The sequence below is a fragment of the Xyrauchen texanus genome, chromosome 32, assembly GCF_025860055.1.
Source record: "Xyrauchen texanus isolate HMW12.3.18 chromosome 32, RBS_HiC_50CHRs, whole genome shotgun sequence".
Lineage (NCBI taxonomy): Eukaryota > Metazoa > Chordata > Actinopteri > Cypriniformes > Catostomidae > Xyrauchen > Xyrauchen texanus.
In genome coordinates this window covers 38,858,777-38,884,587 of record NC_068307.1, presented here as the reverse complement: position 1 = coordinate 38,884,587, position 25,811 = coordinate 38,858,777, and the positions used below count along the sequence as shown (strand labels likewise).

General features: G+C 39.8%; 1 protein-coding gene across 1 annotated transcript in view; it reads left to right on the top strand.

The window, feature by feature from the left end:
- Positions 1-382: 382 nt before the first annotated feature.
- Positions 383-25,811, top strand: part of LOC127626058 (ubiquitin-conjugating enzyme E2 variant 1-like) — a 31,617-nt gene continuing 6,188 nt past the window's right edge. Inside the window, exons 1-2 of the mRNA XM_052101593.1 lie at positions 383-470; positions 22,914-23,062. Of these exons, the coding sequence (XP_051957553.1) occupies positions 449-470; positions 22,914-23,062 (171 nt within the window). The 5' untranslated portion in view covers positions 383-448. The remainder of the gene's footprint in view (positions 471-22,913; positions 23,063-25,811) is intronic.

Here is a 25,811-nt window from a genome sequence, read left to right as displayed (position 1 = left end):
TGCTGCATTGAAGACAACTCCGAAAATACGGGATCAAAACGGGACGCGCTATTTTATTCTCAAATACGGGACGAGTCCGTATTTTAAGGGACGGGTGGCAACCCTAGGAGACCTATCATGACTCGGTTTTGTTATTTCTGCTCGCGATTTGTTAATTTGTGTGCACAATCATATTTTTTTTTTGGTGCTCGAGTTTGGGATTTGCAAATTCTGCAGGTTTACATTTTACTGTGTCATGGTGCTCACGCTGTTGTAATTCACTTGCGCGCTGTGTTTATGCGATTGCTCTGTTTTGTCCAACATTCAACGCCACACCCATCTCTACGGCATTGGCTTTCCCCAACGCTAAACCACGCCCCTAGAGTATGACTCTTAATCGAACGCCTAAGTCTCTACTGGCGCGTGCTAGTGTACTGGAACGTTTGCGTCCCTGCTGCTGTGCAAAAAGATGGCGGTCTCCGCCGGATCAGGTGAATTAATCAAATCAACAATAACAAACTATTTTTGTGTTCAATTACATTTGTCTTTGGTGTAAAACGAGTGATATGATAAAAAAAAACTTTAGAAGTATACTTTCACTAAAGTGTACAATCATGTCTGTGTGTTTATGGTCTCATTATAAACGCGGATGTGTTTGCGCAGCATTATCCCTCTAAATTCGATTCAGTTTATGTTTTTAGTGTGTTTTAAATAACTCACCAAATATATTGACTGTTTTATATATATAATGGAAGTGAAACTTAAAATTCCATTTAAAGTCAATTTTGTTGGTTAGCCATGTAGCTTATTCAACTGCAGCGTCATGATAGAGAAACGACACATCGACTGACTAAACTAAGTGAGTTGCTCCCTACTGCTTTTCTGTGTATACCTTCCTTCCGAGTCACATGAACTCCTGGAGTGGCCAAAACGTTGTCTAGGAAAGCAGGTTTTGTGACTATCATGGCTAAACATGCTGTTTAGTAAGACAGTGTACTATGGCTATGGTGGCCATAACTTCTGTCTAGTTGGCAGTTTACTTGGCTTTGGCCCAGAAATGTTGTCTATATTTGCTGCTCATTAAATTTGTGGATGTGAAGCCCCAAAATGCTGTCTTGGTATGGTATGCACAGGCATCTCCTTGGGGTTTGAAACGGCCTCAGACTTCAGTGCTCTAGTTCAGTTTTCCACAACTTTATTTTGGTTTAAGTACCCCAACATTATCACAAGACAGGGATAAAGTACCTTTTTATTTGGTTTACAAAACCAAAGATGTGTACCAAAGGCTAAATATAAATTATATTTATGCAGAGTGACTATTTGCACTAGGTGTAAATTGCACCTGCCACATAGTATCTGTCCTTGCCTCCACCAAATATATACAGTATACTGAGATATATATATATATATATATATAGCCTATCCGCCTCAAGGTTTGATGTGTTGTGCATTCTGAGATGCTATTCTTCTCTCATCAAAATGGCATTTCCGTCTGCAGAATTGCTGCTCTCTGGAGTACATTCTAAGTACATTAGAGACTGTTGTGTGTTCAAATCCCAGGAGATCAGCAGTTACAGAAATACTCAAACCAGCCTGTCTGGCACCAACAATCATGCCACGGTCGAAATCACTGAGATCACCCCACCAACCCCCCAGCTCATTCTGATGGTTTATGTGAACATAACTGAAGCGCCTGACGCATATCTGCATGATTTTAGGCATTGAACTGCTGCCATATGATTGTCTCATTAGATAATTGCATGAATAAGTAGGTGTACAAGTGTTCCTAACAAAGTGGTCGGTGTGTATATTTAGCCTTATGTACATATTAATATAATTTGCCATATATATTAGAGATGCACCGATTGCAATTTTCTTGGCCGATTCCGATTTTTTGCAAGTGTGACCTGCCGATACCAATTTTTTTATCGATTTTCTTTCTAAGAACTATTATTGACCGCATATACAAACAAAATCTACCTTTCGTCAATGCAACATTTTATTTTCATAATAAAATAAATTATTAAACATTACAATTTCCCCCAAACTGCACTAAGTTACAGGATCTTCTCTCACTTAAACAGCTCTCAAAATAAAGTGCTCTGTGACTGGAAAGAGGTAGATATAACTGCAAATGATATAACAATGCAAATGATATAATGATATGCTTTATATAACAAATGTCAGTTTACACTATTTTATAAATGGACCTTTTTCTCTTTATTACTCGTCTAACAAAACAATTATTTAGGTTTATGACCTCAACCTGGCAACCTACAACCCATTTGCGCCGTTGATATCTGCGCAGGCAGTAGACGCGGGATGTTAAATCAAGCATCACTGGTATATGAGAGGAGAAGACTCAGCTGGTGCTCCAGTGAAAAAAAACTAAATATACATGTACATTTAACAACAGCTGGATGGAAGAATTTAATTTCATATCCCGAAGCCATATCGACAATGCTCACGCCTTTTGCAATGTGTGTCGCACTGATTTTAATATCGGACACGGTGGGAAAAATTACGTTACTCAGCACATTAAATCACAACGGCACAATATCTATAGTATTTAGCCTGCCTCTGCCATCCAGCACCCCACTTCCCCTCTTCCGGATTTGTGTACCCAAATGTTGACAGATAACAGGCTGCGTGTGTGACATGACACGAGATTAAACAACTCTGGCAACGTGACGTCGGAAAATAACCACCTACTCTCTATCGAGGAAATGTATCAGATTTCTGAACCCTCTGTCCTCAACTATGGACAACAGCTGGTCATCCAGGGCCATGAATTCCATAATTTTCCTCGTAATTGCTTTGGTCTTTTCGCTGCTCATTCCAAGGGATGATAGGAGAGGCTGCTGACTCGTGACTGGCTCTGAGCTCTGGCTAGCTTTAGCCGCTTTCACTTTTTAGCTTCTTTTTTAAAATGGCCATTTTCAGCTGGGTGATGGTGTTTTAAATGTCTAATTAGGTTTGTTGTTCCGAAAGTTATTGTGGTGTTTCCCCCACGGTTTACTTTGGCCTTACAATTATTACACATTTCGAACTTTATATATTCTTCACTCACAGTGAAGATCTTCATCGCCAATGACATGTTTACGTGCGGCTGTGACGTTATTGCCTGCACCGCTGGCAACAAAACGGACCGGTTTGGAATCGGAAAGACGTGAGGCTGACCGGCCGGTCACCGATGCGGCCGAGCATGCGAAAAACCGGCTAATTCCGGTCCCTGGCCGGTCGATCGGTGCATCTCTACTATATATACGTGTGTGTGTGTGTGTGTGTGTGTGTGTGTGTGTGTATATATATATATATATATATATATATATCCAAAAGACTCCAGTGGTTAAATCTATGTCTTTAGAAGTGAAAATTACTTACTAACCTTTTCTGTGAAAGTTATAGCCAATTTTATAACTTTGTTACCATGACGATGTAATGTCAACAATCCCTAAAACTTTTAATAACTTTACAGCTCAAATAATGCACAAGATTTAGCATTTACTGCAATTCTGTTGATGAAAATGACTGGTTGTTGAGAGAGGTCAACAAAGAATGGCCAGACTGGTTTGAACTGACAAAGTCTATGTTAACTCAGATAACCGCACCGTACAATTATGGTGAGAAGAATAGCATCTCAGAATGCTATTCTGAGATGCAGGTTGTTGCTGTTTTGGTGGCACGAGGGGGATCTACACAATATTAGGCAGGTGGTATTAATGTTGTGGCTGATAGGTGTATGTGGACAGTGGGACTAAGTTGTGAAATTTTAAGAATGTCAGATAATTATTTTTATTTTTTTATCAAGTTGTTTATGTATCCAGAAGTTTTGGTTATTCGTGTTTTTGAGACATTACAGGCATTAAATCAGAAATTAGCATAAATAATTCTTATTCAAAGTAATGGCCACCATCATACAATCACTGCCAACCTTGTTAAAATATAATCTTGCATGAAGTATTGATTACCATTGTCGAAACATGTGGTCCAAACATCATCTGCATCCTGAAACTGAACTTTTGATTGGAAGTTTGGACTGAATGCACTGAGAGATACAGCCGTGGCCAAAAGTATTGGCAGTGACATAAATTTTGTGTTTTGCAAAGTTTGGTGCTTCAGTATTTGTAGATTATTTTCTATGATATACTGGAAAACAATGATAAGTGTTTCATAAGTTTTAAAGGCTTTTATTGGCAAAAACCCTCAATATATGCAGAGTGTCAATATTTACAATGTTGGCCCTTGTTCGCCATAACCTCTGCAATTCTCTCTGGTATGCTGGAAATAAGCTTCTGGGCCAAATCCTGACTGATGGCGATCCATTCTTGATTTATTAGTGCTCTGAGTTGATCACAATTTGTGGGCTTCTGTTTGTCCACTTGCCTTTTGAGGATTGACAACAGGTTCTCTATGGGATTAAGATCCGGGAGTTGCCTGGCCACGGATCCTAAATTTCAATGTAATGATCTCCAAGCCACTTCATTATTACTCTTGCATTGTGACATGGTGCTCCATCATGCTGGAAAATGCACGAAAATCACCATCACCAAATTGCTCCTGGGTCGTTGGGAGAAGTTGCTCTTGCAGGACGTTTTGATACCATTCTTTATTCATAGCAGTATTTTTGGGCAGAATTGTGAGAGAGCCCACTCCCTTGGATGAAAAACAACCCCACACATGGATGGTCTCAGGATGCTTCACTGTTGGCTCGACACAGGACTCATGGTAATGTTTACCTTTTCTTCTCCGGACTATCGATTTTCCAGATGCCCCAAAAAGTCGGAAGGGGGCATCATCAGAGAAAATAACTTTGCTCCAGTCTTTTGCTGTCCAATCCTTTTACTTCAGTCTGTCCTTGATGTTTTTTTTGGAGAGAAGTGGCTTCTTTGCTGCCCTTCTTGACACCAGGCCATTGTCCAAAAGTCAAGTTCATTTTTTGGCCAATGAAGCTTTTTGCAATTATTAAAAATGCATCTGATTACTTTGCACATTAATCTAGAAACAATGTGAATCAACATCACAACAACTGAAGCAGAAAACTTTGCCACTGCTGTATAGGATACCATCTTGCTCTAGTTTAGTGAATTACTTAATGGAATGTTCCATGTTCAATAAAAGTTTAGCTCAATTACAGCATGTGTGCCATAATATTGATTACCACAAAAATTTATTTTGACTCCTCCCTCCTTTTTCTTTAAAAAAATGCGAAAAACATCTTCGTTTCAGTGAGGCACTTATAATAGAAGTAAATGAGGTCCAATTTTTGAACATTAAAGTACTCCGTTTCAAATGTATAACCACAAGACACAAAGGACATCATTAATGATGCTTGACTTACAGAACTATAAGCTGTGTGTGGTTATGTACAGACCTCTTAAGTAAAGCAAGATTTTATTATACAATTCTCTGACTTTTTGCAGGGCCGTACAGTGAGACATATGTCGCACATGCTACGAAAATATCGGTCTAAGCGATAAATTACTGCTACACAGTTTTGCATGTATGTGAGACAGAGCCACGAGTTTGTTGTGTGTGAGGTTAATCAATGGCGGATCACTATTTTTCTTGGTAGTTGTAGTCTATTGTGTGATTAAAAAGCATGTCCCGGTTGCGTAGAGTCTATACATCCAACACCAATTCCCTCAATTCCTAGGGAACAATTCCATAATTCCTATGCCGGTCCCTCCATAATTCCAATGCAGTATGCCATTTCCTCAGCTATTCGAGCAAGTTAGATGATGACAGGAAAATGAAGCTGTATTTTTAAGTGCTCAACCAAAACTCCAAATGAGCCCATGAGGAAGAAACGAAAGAAGCAACATTGCCAAATTAAATTAAGGGAGAAACAAAAGGGAAAATTTATAGATATTCCTTTTTCCACTCTGCGTTATATCCTTGGTTAACATTTGATGCTAAACAGCAGCTCTTGTTCTGTTGTTGGTACATGGAGGCTCCAGAAAAGTTGAGTAGACTATCCTTATGTAATGTGTAACCGCATTTTCAAATGGGATAACATAAAAAAACACAGCACTTCCACACCAGGAGACCAAATAGGAAAGATTGGCCAGCAGACATGCTAGATCTGTGACACACACACAATGCACTAAAGCAATGATGCAACTGTTGACAGTGTGAGTCCAGTAGAGGAGTGTCACAGTTTGGGTGAGTTTGCTGGTTCGCAAATAAAAGAGTGCTTTTATTAAGTGATGTTTACCCACAGATTTGTCCTGCTAATTTGAAGTGTAATATATGGATGTTCTTTGGATTGTGATTAGTGATATTGGGCTATATTAACAAAATTGACTTGATGTTAAGCAAGAGGTGTTCTGTTCCTGCAGTCTGCCATTTTGGGCAAATAAAGAAAATGTCTGAAGAATTTTCTTTTCAAGGTTTGGTTTTGTGTGCCCTGTATGTAGGGTTGCAGCTAGGGTTGCAACGGTATGAGATTTTCATGGTATGATAACGTCTCAGAAAATATCACGGTATACGGTATTACACAATAACTATTATCAGTGAAAGCAGAAGGGTTATTTTATTTATTTATTTTTGAGCAAACACTTTATTATAATTGAAACCTGAAACCATTTTTGTTTTTTATTGAAGTATGTGTAAAAAAAAAAAAAGTCTCCCTTTTGAGAATAAAATAAATAGAAAAATAAGAAATCTAACAGAATTATAAACATGATAAAAAATATCATGTAACTATAACATGTTATATAACTAAAGCATGTTAGTATGGCATGCTAGATGAACTATGTAAAGACCCTTACAGGAAGGAGGACATGAAACGAGTCTTCAACCAAAGGTAAGGCTTTAATTGCCGTCTTTCTTATAACAATACACTACAACACAATACAATACAAGCGCACTGAGTTGGCTTGTCGGGGCTCTCCCTCACTGGAGGCTCTGTGTCTGTTTTTATGCCGCTCTCCTCGTGCTCACTGGAATTAGAGACAGGTGTTAGGCATAATTTAGCTCAGGTGTAAGCGCCCTTACCGCTTTCCTCTCCCGGACGGGCGCTTGACCACGCCCCTGCTGCCACATACCCCCACCGCTCAACTCAGGCTGGGGCGCCATCCGGCCTGTCTACCACTCCCCCCCCATTTCTGGAGAGAAAGTCGGCGACAGCCATCTGCACCCCGGTCTGTGGACCACCTTGAACTTAAAGGGCTGGAGAGCCAGGTACCAACGGGTGATCCGGGCGTTAGTATCTTTCATGCGGTGGAGCGGTGCATGAAGAAGCGGCCCCCCACAAAGTGCGGCTTTAATCTGCATAAACGCCTATTGGCACTGCTCCGACCATTGAACCGGATCTGGAGCCCCCTTTTTAGTGAGGTCAGTCAGCGGGTTGGTGACATCTGAATAATTAGGCACAAACCTTCTATAATAGCCAGCCAGCCCCAGGAACTGCCTCACCCCCTTTTTGGTCTTAGGTCTAGGGCAAGTCGCAACCGCCGCGGTCTTATCAATTTGGGGACGCACCTGGCCATGACCCAAGTGGAACCCCAGATACCGTACCTCCACACGCCCAATCGCGCACTTCTTAGGGTTTGCTGTGAGCCCCGCCCGCCGCAGCGATCTCAGGTCGGCCCTCAGATGTTGCATGTGCCGCTGCCAGTTATTGCTATAAATGATAATATCATCTAAATAGGCAGCGGCGTAAGCGGTGTGAGGTCTGAGGATCCGATCCATGAGTCGCTGAAACGTGGCTGGTGCCCCGAACAAACCGAAAGGAAGCGTCACAAATTGGTGTAATCCAAACGGCGTCATGAAGGCTGTTTTCTCACGGGACATTGGTGTCAAGGGGATCTGCCAATAACCCGTTGTTAGATCCAAGGTCGAATAAAATCGAGCAGTACCTAACCGATCAAGCAGTTCATCAACACGGGGAATTGGGTACGCATCAAATTTAGACACCGCGTTGACTTTTCTGTAATCCACACAGAATCGAACAGACCAATCACTCTTAGGAACAAGAACAACCGGGCTGGACCAATCACTGTGGGATTCCTCTATTACGCCCATATCAAGCATCGCATCTAATTCCTCCCGAACTATTTTCTTTTTATGTTCGGGTAAACGATAGGGGCGGCAAAGCACCACCAGGCCTGGCTCGGTCTCGATGTGGTGCTGTATGATGTTTGTACGGCCCGGTAGAGGGGAAAACACGTCTGCAAATTCCTTTTGTAAATCGGAAACCTCTGTGAGTTGACGTGGTGAGAGGTGGTCTCCACAAGCAACCGGGGTATTGAGATTGCGGGCTTTGTTTACCTCCGGTCCGAGCTCCGCCCTCTCCGGAACTACCGTGGCCAACATCACAGAGGCCGCCTCTTCTCTCCACAATTTCAGGAGGTTGAGGTGATATATTTGGCGTGTGCCCCCTCTATCGGTACGTTTAACTTCATAATCGAGATCCCCTACTCGTCGTGTGACCTCAAAGGGCCCTTGCCACTTGGCGAGTAATTTAGAGCTCGATGTTGGGAGTAATACGAGTACCTTATCTCCCAGTGCAGATTCCCGTAGCCGAGCACCCCTGTCATACAGCTGGCGTTGGCGTTCTTGAGCCTGGAGCAAATTCTCCTGTGTTAGTCACCCAGTGTGTGGAGTTTTGCGCTAAGATCGAGAACGAACTGAATTTAATTTTTGCTATTAGAAGGTCCCTCCTCCCAAGCTTCGCAGATGACGTCAAGGACCCCGCATGGGCGTCGCCCGTACAGCAGCTCAAACGGGGAGAACCTCTGGAGGCTTGCGGGACCTCCCGTACTGCGAACAACAGGGGGTCTAACCACTTATCCCAATTTCTAGCGTCATCGTGTACGAATTTACGAATCATGTTCTTGAGCGTTTTATTAAATCGTTCCACTAGGCCATCTGTCTGGGGATGGTAAACGCTAGTGCGAATCGACTTAATGCCCAAGAGCTCGTAAAGTTCGCGGAGTGTTCGTGATATGAAAGTCGTGCCTTGATTGGTGAGGATTTCTTTCGGAATCCCCACCCGGGAGATTATCTTGAAGAGTGCCCCTGCAACACTACGTGCGGAGATGTTGCTCAGAGGCACTGCTTCAGGATATCGCGTCGCGTAATCCACTAGGACTAACACGAAGCGATGTCCGCGTGCTGACTGTTCTAATGGCCCGACGAGGTCCATACCAATTCTTTCGAAGGGGACCTCGATCAATGGTAGAGGGCACAATGGCACTTTTGGGGTGGCCGGTGGGTTTACCAGCTGACATTCACGGCACGCCGCACACCACCTGCGGACGTCACCGCCAATGCCCGGCCAATAGAAACGGGCTATTAGATGAAGTGTTTTTCGTTCCCCTAGGTGACCGGCCATAGGATTATAGTGAGCCTCCTGGAAAACCATTTCCCGGCGGCTCCGTGGAATCAATAATTGTGTCACCTCCTCCTTTGTTTGAGCGTCCTGCGTCACTCTATATAGCCGATCTTTAATCATGGAAAAATACGGGTATGAAATGGCGATGCCCGGCCGGAGCTGTTGACCATCGATTACACTCACATGGTCAAGAGCATGTTTAAGGGTTTCGTCCCGCGACTGCTCTAGAGGGAAGTCCCCCCCAGGGAATTCCCTGAGAGGGGTGGCCACCTCACCCCTTCCCTCGTCATTCAGAGCAGCCGAGGACGGCCCCGGCTCCGCCTCCCCTGCCAAAGCATCGCACACCGCTCCAAAATGTCTCTAAAATTAGGCCAATCAGTACCCAAGATTAGCGGATGAGTGAGGCGGGAACTAACCGCTGCCTCCACACTATGGTTTCTTCCCCTGAATTTAATCGCCAAAGTCACCATGGGATACTTGTGAACATCCCCATGCACACACCGCACCCTCACCAGTTTAGCTAAACCCAAAGCCCCGGGCTGAACCAAGCGTTGGTGGTCTGATTGCAGCCGGTATCCAGCAAAGCTTGGTAAATACCCCCCTGATCCTTACCGGAATCCGGTATGCTCCAGCCTGATCGGGGGCAGCCTGCGGGACGTCGGAGACCCGCACCACCGTCCCCACCTCCATCAGCGGACATTGATCCCGGAAGTGGTCTGGGTCCCCGCACCTCCAACAGGCCGGCCCAGGCGTTACGCCCGCACTTGTGCTGGCGGACACCCCCACCTGAGGAGGAGAGCGGCTGAAGGACGGGGAAGGAACATTCTCCCAAGGCCGGGAAGCTGGTCGCACATACACTCCACACCTGCACGGGGCAGGAACGGGCCCTGGGGAGAGAATGGAGCGAGAGAACACAGGGGAGGGGGAGGAGGGGGATGCAGACACAGGGGAAGGGGAGAGAGAAGAAGAGGGCTCGTCCGCCCTCAGGATCACTGCCAAATGGTCCTCCGCCAGACGAACAGCCTCCTCCAGCGACGCCGGGCGGTGGCACTGGACCCACTCCGCCGTCTTCCGGGGCAGCCGTTGGACGAATTGCTCCAGTACCACCTGGTCGATCACTCCCTCGATGTCGCGGTCCCCCGCGAGCAGCCACCTCCGACAGGTGTCCCGGAGCCGTTGCGCAAACGCAAACGGGCGATCGGACATTTCTATCTTCATGCCGCGGAAGAGCTGGCGATTCTCTTCCGGGCTCCGACCGACCCGTTGCCGAATGGCTTTCTTCAGATCTGGATAGGCCAGGAGGTTCGTCGCCGGCAGTTGTTGTGCCGCAAGTTGAGCTTCCCCGGACAGGAGGGGGATTAGGCGGGCTGCCCACTGTTCGAGCGGCCAGCCCCAGATTTCTGCCGTGCGCTCGAACAAATCGAGGAAGGCCTCAGGATCATCTGCTGCCCCCATCTTCTGTAACGTGGGCGGGGGCAGCGTAGCGCGGGTGTCCGGGGTTGCGGTTGTGGCCGACGCGGTCTCCTGGCTGAGGAGGCTCCGGATGGCGTGCCGGTCCTCTGCCTGAGCCCGCATGACTTCAAAAAACCGGCGATCTTGGTCCTGCCGGAGCTCAAGCAGGGATTGCTGGTGGCTTTGATGTAGCGTCGCGAGGGACTGGAGGACCTCCACCAGCTGGGAGGACTCTATGGAGCGACCTTTCTCCATGCTTGGATTTTTTTTTTTTTTTTTAATTCCCGGGTTTCGGCACCAGTGTAACGACCCTTACGGGAAGGAGGACATGAAACGAGTCTTCAACCAAAGGTAAGGCTTTAATTGCCGTCTTTCTTATAACAATACACTACAATAAAATACAAGCGCACTGAGTTGGCTTGTCGGGGCTCTCCCTCATTGGAGGCTTTTTTTTGGAGGCTCATTGTGTCTGTTTTTATGCCGCTCTTCTCGTGCTCACTGGAATTAGAGACAGGTGTTAGGAATAATTTAGCTCAGGTGTAAGCGCCCTTACCGCTTTCCTCTCCCGGACGGGCGCTTGACCGCACCCACGCTGCCACAAACTACTAAATGAAAAATAACATCAGCTGTGTGAGCTTTTAAAGTAATGTCCTATGATTATTAACAGTTAACATATATTGCTCCTGTCTGTACTTTTAACTCGGTGCTTCTCAACTGGTTTTACTTAAGGACAAATTTTACATTGAACATCAAGTGTCGACCTGCTATAGATTAAACATAACCTATATTTAAAGTATCCTGGGTCGCATTTCCTTTTATGTTGCATAATTTTGTTCATGGATTTCCAGTACAAGGACATGCATCAAGTGACATTTTTGTTGTTGATGTCAACAACAAAATGTACAGGAATTTTTCTCTCCCCCCTTTTAAAAATTGAAGAGCATATTTACTTGTATGAGCCCATTATTATCCCATTTGTTACCTAATATTACATATTTATACACATATTACACCGAAGGAAAGGCTCATTACCATGGTCAGTGTGCTAGTCTTTAATAGTAATAATAATAATAAATGTATTTATGAAAAATAAATACTAGCTGAAACACATCTTGAAACTTTAACTACAACTGCCAGTGTTGATATAAAATGAGGTCTAATAGATTCTCCCTTTAGATTATTTCAAATGAAACTGAAACATTTTGTCAAAATATAACAAGTTTCTTTTACTCATGTAAAATCCTGAAACAAATTTTTAAAGGTGATGGTGTGATTTGGTTTCTGTATCTTTTAAGCCCAGAAATAGTTGTGTACTCAATTTTCTGAAGTGTATCTGTGACTATTCTGCAATTGCCTAAAGTATTTTATTGCTCTACAAAGATAGATACTTTTCTATCAGGCATTAAAAAACTGAATAAAGGCAGAGATTATAAATTTATTTTGCCATCTCTACTTCCCTGTTAATTTATTATTCAGTTTTAATAATAATAAAAAAAAGAAATGTATAGAACTTTTAATGTTTGTCGCTAAGCGGGCGAGTTTAATTAACACAAATAAAAAATACATTTACATATTCGTCTCTGGCTTGCTTTTGCTCGCATGTCAATGAAAAATAAAGACGCTTTTACGCTAAATGAGCCTAATCCAGCCCGCGGGCCGTATGTTGCCCATGTCTGCTTTAGCTGTTTGCGAGATTATCATTAAATCTACGTTGGCAGTCCTACCTTGGGCGGCCGCCGAAATATCTGCAATGGGAGAACAATGGCATTGCACTTTCCCTGCTGTCCGCGACCCAGTCCGAATAGACCAGTTGAGAAACACTGCTTTAACTCACACACACACTCTTGTCAGACCCCCTCGCCTCGCTTCTCTCAGAAATTTTCTCCGCTGTGCGTGTGTGTTTGTGTGTGTCGCAAGTTGACGAGTCTGACAGGCAGAAAAGGAGGAAAGGAGGTGCGCATATGAGATTCTCCGTCCAGTTGCATTTTTTTTTTCTCAATACTTGTAGATAAGCAAATGTACATGGTATGATAACTGTAAATTTTCAAACCGTGGTATATACCGTGAAACCGGTATACCGCTGCAACCCTAGTGCTGCACAGTTAATCATATCGCGATGTCAGCCTGTGCGATTATATGACGGCAAAATGCTGCGATTATATAAAATAAGTGCATGTGTGGACGTGACAGCCCATTCTCTCTGAGAGCTGTTTGCCCATTTTCTACACCGCTAATAAAGATGACCAGTCAGTCTCAGTTTAGGGAGTGGCACGTGTGGTCATGTCATGTGAGTTTCCGGATGCCAAGCAGACCGACACTGAACTGGTGGCCAGAAAAAATAACACAGATCATAGCTTGGCGATATCAATTTCATCCTTAAAGTTCATATAATACGGGAGCATGCCATGTAAATAAACACAAACTCCAAAACTGTCATTCTCGGTGCGGTCATTCCCGCTTCAACCAGTCACGGAAGAGACACAATCTGAGCGGGAGTCCAGACCGGGAGAGATATAAAGTTCTGCCGGGTGATATGCAATCTAACACTGAGACGCTCGTCTCTCACCTCAGCTGTCTACAACTTGCAATGTGTAGCATCATTGAAGAGATCATCATGATAAGATCAATCTTATGTGAAAAATAACACTAAAATGACAACAACAATAAAGTGTGTGTGTGTGTTTATTTATATATATATATATATATATATATATATATATATATATATATATATATATATATATATATATATATATATATATATTTTTTTTCATTGGTTTTGGAAAGACAAGATTGACATGCTTAGCAATAATACTCTTATGGCTAAAATGCTTACAGTATTCAGTGGCTAAAATATCAATATGACTAAATGTTACTAAAATATGACTAAAATGTCAACAGTTTTCATTGACTAAAACGGCATTAAAAAGCCCAGTAAACCAAGCACAATTACAGATGTGTTTGCAAGTGTCACGCCATATGACAAGTCTTCACAGTGATACAAAGAGACATGATGCACTGTTAGCAAAGTGGGATTTCAGAAAATGATCCACACACTGGACAATAGGTACCAGCGATAAGTAGAACTTTTTAGAGGATTTGGAAATACCAGTTGGTAAAATAAAAAAACCAACACAACAGTTTGAGTGAATCACACTTTTATCTTCAGTTTCCTTTTTCAAAAGAGTTTATAGAAAGTACATGTTACATCCTGATAAAATGTCCCTGTTTGTTTGGACAATCTTATTTTCATGAAAATTTGTAGTCTTATTTATTGTTCCATTTTATTTAGGTGTAATATTGAGAAAATAACAAGTTTGTCGTAATGCAAAGATGTTATTATTTAATTGTAAAAATATTTTAATTTGAAAACACTGTGCATTTATAGTTGTTGTTGTTGTTGCTAGTTTGTATGTTTTGAGTTGAGAAATACACATTTCAGCATTATCGGTGATCTATTTGTGCATTTTCCTTGATAACCAAGCAAGTTGACTCATGTTACTATTTGTTTATTATATCGCATATCGCAATATTAGCCTCAATCGCAATATGAAATTTTCCCCAAATCGTGCAGCCCTAGTATGTGTGTAATATATATATATATATATATATATATATATATATATATATATATATATATATATATATATATTACACTCACCTAAAGGATTATTAGGAACACCTGTTCAATTTCTCATTGGTTGATTAGATAATTGCATTAATCACATGGCAGTTGCTTCAATGCATTTAGGGGTGTGGTCCTGGTCAAGACAATCTCCTGAACTCCAAACTGAATGTCAGAATGGGAAAGAAAGGTGATTTAAGCAATTTTGAGCGTGGCATGGTTGTTGGTGCCAGACGGGCCGGTCTGAGTATTTCACAATCTGCTCAGTTACTGGGATATTCATGCACAACCATTTCTAGGGTTTACAAAGAATGGTGTGAAAAGGGAAAAACATCCAGTATGCGTCGGAAGGTCTGTGTATCTAACTCCATTTCTTGTGTCATTCCCATTCCAAGACATCTTACAGTTACCCACCATGCACATTGTATTCACTACCTACAATTAAACGTCTTCTGTCAGTGTGTACTTTTCTGCCTGTGTAATTTGATACGTTGGTAAAGAACATCTGTCTTTCAATGCGTTATTTAGTATAATTTATCATGGATCACAAACTATTCATTAGGCAACTATTCTTTATTTAAGGCTATTCTATTTGGCTATTGTATTGATGTTGGAAGTTCCATTCATAATGTTTCAACTGGTATAAAATTTCACACCGGTGTTGTCCCTTGTACCGAGTAAAACCGGTAACACAGTGGCAGCCCAACTGTTAGTGATGAGATTTTTATCAGTTTCACCTTGTGTCTCTCTCAGAAGTACAAGGCTGTTCTTGAGACAAGTTTTTCGTTTCCTTTGGTGGTTATTACGACCCGTGGAACACCTGCCATAGCTGTAGCTCACAGTATTTCAGGTATGTTTTATCTGGCGACTCAAAAATGAAAGGATTACCTGTTTCTTTCCATTTTTGCTTCTCTGTCTTGCTCGTCATTAGTCCTAGATCTTTTGCCTTACATATAAGGTAATATGTGGGATTGAGTTGGGCACTTGGAACCATTTTTCAACAACTATTTTTCTCGATTTGTAATGCAGCTCCCTCTGGTCTTACAATATGTATTGTGAATTTAATAGCACTTTCTGTTCCTTTGTGTCATTTAACCATTTCTCTTCAAGCTCTGGATCCCTATTCTGATCATATATTAGGGTACAATGGAATTCAGTTTTCAGCATGCTTGACTTACCCAGTTGTACCTCCAGTATATTTTCCCCATTTGTTTGTTGTTCTCATTGCATCTTTCCCTAAATCCCCTAACCAATATGCATTTGCGTGTGGCTCTCGGGGTTCTTGAGGCTTTGTGACTGTCATTTGTTTAATTCCTTTATTGTCTATGTATATTCCCTCTGGAGAGCACCATATTTCTTCCATATCTCTTCCTATCGGTGTCTGTTCTGATATTAAAATAGGAATTTTCACTTATTTCTTTTACTTTTATGCTTACTGGAGCCGTCAATGGAATTAGCTGCGTTAGTCCCGAGAATCCTACTGTCTTTTACATATTTTCCATACTTGGATGTTAGTCATAATTTGGATTTATACACATGAATTTGGCCCTAGTGTCTAGCACAACTGGTGTTATTTTGCCCTCTATTTTAACCTGCAGCATAGGTTCTTGATCAGCATCAGATGATCAAGAACCCCCCCATGGGATTACCTGGGAAGCCCTAGTAGCCCTGTGGTGGACACCGCCATGTGTTGAGGGGACCTTGTGCTTGAGCTTGATATCCTTGTTGCCATTGGTTGTTGCTTGTTGTGAAGCTTTCCACTAAAGAAGACACGGGAAACAGCGTCGGCTTCAAAGGGAAGTTTCTTTAATTTTTATAGACAGTCACTACACTGTGTTTCTCTTCTTTCGCCTTGGTGTCGGGTTCTCTCTCTCGAGGCTCTCTTGCTGCTGCTCTTTATGACGCTCTCCTCATGCTACTGCAATTAGACACAGGTGTTAGACATAATTTAGCTCAGGTGTGAGCGCCCTTACCGCTTTTCTCTCCCGGACGGGCGCTTGACCACGCCCCCGCTGCCACACTTGTATTTGATGGTAATTCATTCAACCATTGATTTATAGGGCAATCTTTCTTGTTGTGTCCTGGTTGGTTGCACCCCCAACATATTCCTTGGGGCCATAATTTTTCAGGCTATTATTCTGTCGTCCTCTTCATCCTCGAGGTGGTCAATTCCAATTTCTCTTATTTGGTTGATCTGGTTTCATGTAGATTATCATCGGAGCTGGTGGCTTCGCATTAGATTCTGGTTGTTGGGTTAAAAATTACCCAACTCATAGCCCAGTGGTGGTTGATATGGCACCTACCCATTGTGAGGTTATTTTAACCCAATGCATTGGGTAGCAAGTTTTACCCAAAACTTTGGGTTATAAAATAACTAATTTGTTGGGTTTTATTTTGGGGGGCAAAATGTTGCTTTTACCATTCTAGTATTATTGGTACTATTATTATTGCTGACAGTATTATTATTATTATTATTATTATTGCTGTGTAAAAAATAAATTATAATGCACAAGTTAAAAATATCTTGAAAATGTCCATTTTAAATTAAAAGTTGCAAACATTTTCATTAAGTAAATGGTTGCAATTGTGTTATCAATTTATTTCCTTTTTATCATGAAGTTACTTACAATCCTGTTTCAATTTACAAGAACCAATAAATAAGTAATAAGTAGGCAATAGTGTAACGTTGCTGGCGAAGGCGATGACTATGGAGAGACGAACACAAGTGCAGTTTATTAAACAAAAGTGAGGTCCAAAAACCCTAACTAGAAACATGAACATGACTAAACTAGACTTGACACAAACAAAACATGACTTGACTAAATCTTGGCTTGGCTTGACTTGACTTGACTTGAGCAAAACAACAAAGTTACATTTAACAATACTCAACAAAGGACAATGGCAAACATGAGGGCTAAAATTCATTGACATGGGTAACAAGTTAACAAGACAACGAATGAAAATACAAGACTGAAAACAATATAACAAGACAATGAAACATGAACCAATGACAAGTCTAATAAACAAAGGTACCAATGAGGAAAAAAAACACATTAACATGGTGGGAACAGAATAATCACATGACTAGACAAGGAAGTGAACAAATGTAAAAAATCATCAGAATCATCATATCAACAGAATAAACATGACATATACCCTCCTAAGGGATGGCTCCCGACGCCCCAACACATGAACAAAAACAGACTAAACATGACATAAGTAAATTGGCGTCAGATATTCTTTTCTCAAGGCTGTCCATATTCTGTTGCGGCACCTATCCACTGTAATCTCATCCACCCCGGTACCATCTATTGCTGTCTTCAGGCCTGCTGCATAAATAATCTCATTCATTTTGGCTCCTCCTACACATCTTGCTAATAATGCTTTGATGTCACCAATCATAAGAAATTTCCCATTTATTCGATCTTCTAACACTTTGATCCATTTCCCTGCTCCCTCATGTATGTCTGGAAGGCAAATTATCAATCCATCGAGGTCCTGATTGGCCCATGGCGCATATTGTTCTTGTCTTCCTTTTTTTAAGAATAGTTTTTTCCTCACTGAATATCCAATGAATGGGGGCAGACTTTCTTTGGGTTGCTTCACATCCTCCCAGTCTTTTCTTCCTCCCCAGATAACCCTTCATTAGATTCCCACTCGTCTTCTGTATCTCTTATCAATCTGACGTGGCCCTTCGCCACTGCGGCTTGCTTTCAGGCACATCCTTAAGAAGTAGTCTGCCTGAAACTTGGACAGCTTGATAGAATTCTTGCCCTCAGGTGTTGATGATCTCCTCTAAGTTCTTGTTTTGTTAATTGTCTTTTTGCTGCATCTCTTTCCCTTGTCATTTGCTCTTCGTTTTTTTTTTTTTTTCTTGTTCAAGCTCCACTATCCTTGCTTCCAGATCTTTCTTGGTTGTAACTTACTTTCTTACATCAGTCTTATGATGTTCTTTTTGTCTCTACTCTAATTCTGCTAGGGCTTGGTATACCTCCTGAGAAGGTCGCATTCTTCATAACTTTGTTCTTCTGTTTCTATATGCAGAGGGATTTCTTACTTCTTTCCTTGTTGTATCATCTTCTATTTCCACCTCAACTGATATATCTATTTTTCCTCTTATGAGAGGCATTTGTTTTTCCCATCAAATGTCCCCTCTGCTGGCCATTTTGTGTTCAACCCTTTTGTTCTTTTCTCCCTTTTTTTTTTTTTTTTTTTTTAGAGACTTGCCTTATTATGTCCCTACATACTGGGAACTCCGAGCACATTTGTTCTACTAGTGTTGCTTCCATTGCTACTTGTTCCTAAAATGTATGCATTTAGGTTATACCTCTTTAACCCAAGTTTTTTGTTAATCTAACCTTTACCAGGCTGGCCAGATGAGGATCACTAAAAGTATCCGACCCCTGACTTCCCCTGGAATTTTGCTGGGTTGAGCTCTTTTACTATTTTCATAAGGAAATTTGTTTTTTCTCAGATATTTTAGAACAGCATTTATTTGTTTTCTACTTGGCGGTATTGTAGGCTCTTCCTCTGTTCCTAGTCTGTACAAGTTATTCTGCATCCAGATAATGTCTCTTCTTAGGGTAATTATATCAATGCTCCACAGCTCCTCTATGGCAACCCCTCGGCCTGAGGCAATTACATTCCTGCCCAGTGCATTAAAGTGAGAAATGGGGTTAATTGTACTTGACATCCTCCATAAAGTTTTTTTATATATTAACTTCTATCACAGTATGCCAAGTAAAAAATGGTTAAGGAAGCTAATTAGCAATTCTCTTTCTTCCTTGTGTAGAATACCCCTTCCTCTCCACCGCTCTCTTGTTTTTGTCCAAGTCATTAATTATTTATGAGGGTTTGCTGTTTATATATCATATACCGTTTAACGTTTGGTTACTAACTATCTTTTTATTATGTCATTATTGCCCCTTTATTTTATGAGCGTTTAACTGATTACATATAATTTTATTGTTTACAGTGTTTTAATTCTTTTAATGCTTATACATTGCTTTATTTGAGTTGGTTTATCACCCATGCTTATACATCACTAAGTTTACAAAATTGTATTGTACATATGCTTGTATATTTCTAGGAATACAAAGTTGTATTACTTCATGCATTTATACATTGCTTAAGATTACAGTCATATTGCTTCGTATGCTGTATACATTATTAAAATTACAAAGTTTTGTTATTTCATTTGCTTATTCATTATGAAGTTTCTTTGCTAAATCTTCTCTTGTTTTCTAAGAGCTTCTTTACCAGGCATGCTGTTTCCTTAATTTTCATATACGTCCACCGCACGTGTCGTATTTCCCCTTCTAAAGTTCCTACTGTCCCATTTGCTGTTTATACTGCCATTAAATCTCCTTCAATATCTCTATAGAATAACACCTTGATTTCCCAATGTACTGGTCGTATATCTGTAGTGACATTCAAGACAACATTCTTCAAGATTGTTGCTCCTCTCTGCCCTGGCCTCTCTGAGGTGTTCCTGTAGTAAGGAATTTCACTTCTCAGATATGGGATATGCACTAAGTTAATAGGTATTATATCTGCCTCTGGCCTCTGACACTCTCCCCTACCCCTCTCCTTCCAGTCGCAGCCAAGCCTGTCAGCTTATGAGAGAGAGAGAGAGAGAGAGACGGAGAGAGATGGAGAAGAGACAGGGAAATGGGTGTCTTCTACTTTTTTTTATCAATAATTGTTTTTCTTTATTTGGATCACAACTTCTACAATCTGATTGATGCCCAAATAGTCAACAAAGCCAGTATCTTGGAACATTTCTTATTCTTGGATTGATTTTTCTAACTTCTGTTTTAGTGTTTTCATTATCCATTTTTTTTAATTTACTGCACCTGTTTCTCTGTAGAGGCACACTTAACATATACTCACATATGCAGCTCAATACACCAGCATCAATGACAACATTCATCCAAGCCAACACAAAAGAATCACAATTAAGACCATAGACTGTAAAAAAAGATGGACGATGCCCCTTCGCTCTTTTCCATTGGTGAGAACTGAAGCCGCCAGTGTCCCGATATGGCGCTGACATCTTGGGACCAGACCTGCGCAGTAGTGAGCAGGAAGTAAAGCTGCGAAATCAAGGCCTCACTCTCGCTGAATCAATCGCAAGCACACGCCCCTGCACTTTTGACTTATGACGGTGTGAAATAATTAATTATCGAAATTTTTATATTACATTTAAAGCTCCAATCTCCTCAGTCCTCCAAAGATCCTGAAAAAAAGTCAGTTGGTGCTTCAGTGACTACTTCGCTGAGAGAACCTGTCAATCACAGCTGTCAATCATGATGACACAGCACCGTTTTTATAGCATCAAATAACTAACTAAAAACAAACTTATTTTGAAAACAAACACTTGAAATTACATCAACGTGATAGAAACTACAGTAAATGACACAAACTATCTTTGGAAAAAAGATATGTGAAGTGTAATTTAATTGTTTAGTTGGTCTCATGTCCCGTTGAATAACATGGGGAGGCGGGGTTTATGACCTATACTAGGAACAGTCACCGGGGGGGGCGATCGAGACGTTTTGGCTTCACTTTTGAGGGCTTGTGCGGCACACTTGAATATAAGTATACTTTGTCTTTACTGCACTAGCAGAAGAATAACCAAGTAAAAAATAAACTAATATACAAAATATACTTCCTGTACATTTAAGATACATTCTCTTAAAGCAAGTCTAAATATCTTATGTTGCTTCTCAATTAAATGTATCTTGTTTGAATGATTTTGGGGCATTTTTAAATGGAACACAAGACAAAAACACTTGATAACAATAGGATTTTTTTGCAGTAAATTTCTTTACTGAAAAATGTTTAAAATAATTTTCCCCCCTTTAATTCAGTGAATGTCATTTAGAGGTATTTTTAAAAGGATTATTTTTTCCCTCTATTGTTAGTAAGCACATTTAATACAACCTTTTTAAGTTGGAACACAAGCAGAATAAGCGTTTAAGAGCTAATGATTAATCACTGCAATAATCGCAGAATATTGAATAATCGTTCTAGTTATCATTCGATTAAATGATTATCAAAATAATCATTTGATGCAGCCCTATATTATATCTATTCAAATACACCAATATAAAATATCCTTATGTTTGCGTATATGTGCTCATGTAATCCCGAAATTTTACGTAAGAGGGAAACCCCACTTGGTCGCAATGGAAAGTTAAGGTAGTAAACACAGAAACAACTCTGGAATATTTGAAAATACAGTTAAGCAACAGAGAATAAAATAGCAATGTCTTCCTCAGATGCTATGTTTGTTATTTACACAAGTGTTGCAGGGAAATTACATTGCTGTGGTGAAATCTGCTTACTGGTGAGACGCATACATACGGGAGTGAAGAGCACTCTGCTTATAGAGCTGTTCAGCTGTGACGTCAATTTGTAGGCGAACCCAGAAATCGAATTTGCCATGCGTTCCCTCAGGATTTTCCTATGTTTTTTTTTTATCATGGGATTTTTTAATTTATAAGTTAAATGAGGTCTGTGGTAAACATTACTTGGCGATATGTGGACATTTTGTTCTACAACATAAATTACACACGGTCATGCCTCAAACGTTAATTTTCAAGTAATATTCACCACAGACATCATTTAACTTATAAATTGAAAAATCCCACGACCCATGGCAAATTATCTTCTGGGTTTGTGGACTACAACCTGAACAGCTGTATACAGTGCAGGTGAAGAGGAATGCCTCTTTCTCACAGTTGAGGCATAGCCTACGGTGTAGCCTGATGTGCATCTCTCAAATTTTAACAAATGCAGAATGCAGACCACAAACCCTGTGATTTGGTCCACCTTGCAATCAGAAACCATCCCCCAGGATGACAAAAAAATATATATCTGAGGTAGCAGCGCATTTTCTTCAGGATTATTTTAAGATCTATGCATCGTATCAACTGATCAATGATTGTGTCGCATTGAATTAGTTTTGTTTTTGGTAGCATCTGCTGTTTTTGTATTCTGTTTATGTTTCACGAAGTTACAAGCGAAAATTCAACAAAAAGACAATTGTTTACAACTTATAAACTCTATGCTTTTTTGATAAACCATATATGAGTGACACAGTATTTGTTGAGTTCTGCTCTAGACCTCAAAGAATGTAGAAAGATGTATTATTATTTAAGCGACATAGAGCAAGTATAAAGTATATGACTAATTTATTTTCATGTATAATAAATGATATGTACCTTAATACAACATACTTAAATGAACTTCTGTTTAATGCTACAATAAAATAATATTCTTATGAATCCCCAAATTACATCATTTCTGAAATGAACATAAGTAAAGACATTTTCTCTCAATGCACTAGCATTTTAGCCGTTTACTTACAGAACGCACAAACGCAGAACTATAAATGCCTGTCTCAACGATTTCTGGTATCCATGTATACATAGTCACTGTGAAACATCTGTCTGTCTGAGACTGTTAAGGACACTATGAACATTACATGTTCATGTTTATTGTGTTTTAAAGGCATTAAAGTCCCCCGTAACTTCCGGCTACTGGAGGAGCTTGAGGAGGGTCAGAAGGGTGTTGGTGATGGGACAGTGAGCTGGGGTCTGGAGGACGATGAAGATATGACCCTCACACGCTGGAGAGGAATGATCATCGGACCACCAAGGGTCAGCTGTTCTTAAGACTTGTAGATACTCTTCAAGGAAATCTTTTAATTTAACCATCTATGGATGCTCCGTAGGGCTAATTTAAAAAAAAAAAAATAATTAAAAATTAAGGCTGTCGTTAAAAGAATTAACGCAATTAATGGCAATGCCCCCGGACTGTAATAAGGAAGATTCCTGAGAAATGCAAGCTTGTAGAACCACCTGTTAATCCAGAGGGCAGTAAGTGAAACTTCAGCTCTGTGGTAACGTGCAGTTTATACAGTGAAGAAAACAAACATCCATTAGCAGCACAACACAAACATGCGTTACGTTCTTGTGTTCAAAACACTTGATGGAGGGCAAATCCGATCTAGGAGATCTCAAGATGTGTTCTAAGTATTAAACTGTATTTAACTTGACACAGTGACGTAATGTATGTTTATGACACAATGCACCCAAGACGCTACATAAGTATGTCTGACACCGGTGTACATTGACAGGTCCTTAAACAAGCCCTCATAACAAATCTCGAACTGATTGACAAATTCACTTGTGAAATGGATTGCTGTGAACAGTATGCCAATGATTGGCTTATGTTCAATAATATGGTAGTAAACAATACATTGTATTCTAAAGCTGCTTTTTGTATTGTCTTATAAATGATTAACTCTTCTGCCAAAAGAATGGAATGCATTTGAATTATCTGAATATTTTAAGATAACTATGTATAATTATTTCATCAATCTATATATTGAATTATCTGAATATTTTATATATATTTAAAGATAATTATTTCATCAATATATATATATATATATATATATATATATATTTTTAATGAGAGAAAGACAATATAACTTGATAAGAATAGGAATGTTTTATACTGGATTAAGCTTAAAAAGCTTAATCCAAAAATATATTTTTAAGCTTAATCCAGTATAAAACATTCCTATTCTTATCAAGTTATATTGTCTTTTTCTCATTAAAAATATCTAAAGAAATAAAATCAAAACAAGATACAATTTACTTGTTTTCAGAGAATATATCTTGAATATATGTGCGTTTTGTATATAATTGTTTTATAATTAATTAATTATAAATTAATTTATACTCTTGTCAGTGCAGTAAGTCAAAATACACTTATATTCAATTAACATTCTCTGAAAAATAAATATTTATATATTCTGCAGTATAGCTCCTCAAGTAAGTGTACCTTGTTGTAAATTAGTTTTCGATATTTATTCTGCAAACATGCCAAAAAAGGCTAATTTAATGCTTGTTTTGTTGCAGTGGATAATGGGCGAAGACTTCACTTGATTTCGATTCATCTTTAACAAAAAATATTATCTCTCTCTTAATAAAGCTGCTTATTACCAATATCTTCACAATACACATTGCATCACATATATTGTGAGTGCATCAGCCGGGAGCATTTTCAATCTTTCTCACTCAGTTTGCGTCACTTCTCACGACTCATAAAAGCACTTCTGACCACACAGAGAAATGCCTGTTTCGGAGTTTGTGCTTATTTAGACTTCCCACATCCTTATTATTTGAACTTTAATAAAGTTTGCATTTATAGCATTGCTATAATTATTTATTCATTATATTTATGCATTGACTTCTGCATCTTTCTGTGATTTACACAGCCAAATTCTACATTCATAAATGAACAAAAGCATTGTAATTCATGGATTCAAAAGTATTTATTAAATTATTGTAGCATTAAAAACGAGTTCAAAGTATGTGAACATGTTAAACTTTAGGTAGTCTACATTATTTATAATACATGTTGGAGGAAGGAAATAAATGACAAAAATAATGTATGCTCGCTTAAATAATAGTAAATAAATATTCTGGCATACTTTTGACTTTCCATGTTGAAAAATATATACAATTAATGAATAACTATACTTTGCTTGGTGAACACTAAATGGGTGTCTTTTTAAAGACTTTACAATGCATATAGGCAATATAACCAACTCTTATAGTGTGCTTTTTAATTTGCTGACAAATAAGAAGTGTTCTACTTTCATAACTTATGAAATATGATTATTTACTGTGCACAATACTGTCAAACATATGGTAAAATCGTAGTGCATGGAGTCCACGAGTAGAATACAACACATGTTATTTGACTTACAAATCAAGTTAATATCAAGTAAACACTTTGAGTTTATAAGCTATGAACAGATGTCTTTTGTCACATTTCACTTGTAACTTCATGAAATACAAACGGAACATAAAAACAGCTGATGCTCCCAATTGAGACAATTGCTTTAATGATCATGAGTTCAAATACAATGTGATATGATGCATGGATATTAAAATAATCTAGGTAAAATACAATGCTACCTCAGATATTGTTGTTATCATCATGGGTGGCAATCTCTGGTTAAAAAGTGCACCAATCAAAGCTGTCTGCGTTGATGCAATGTGCAGTAAAAAAATTTTTTAAAGAGTTGCATTCCAGCTTACAGCGTAGGCTACACCATTACCTCCGTATTTATTGCGTAGGTTAGACGCAGAAATATAAATCGGCCTTGAGCAGTGTCCTCTCTGCCCGCCTTTATCAGGCACTTAAGCAGCTGGATACTACTCTCGCCCATCATTATTACAGTTTTACATGATCTCATTTTATGTTAAATGAGATCTAATGACTTTTTGACAACTGCAAAATGTCTTGTCAACCATTTTTTTCATTGTCAATGTTGCCGATGATGTCAACAATTTGTTTCAGCCTTAATGCTTAGGGTTCATCACTTTGCAA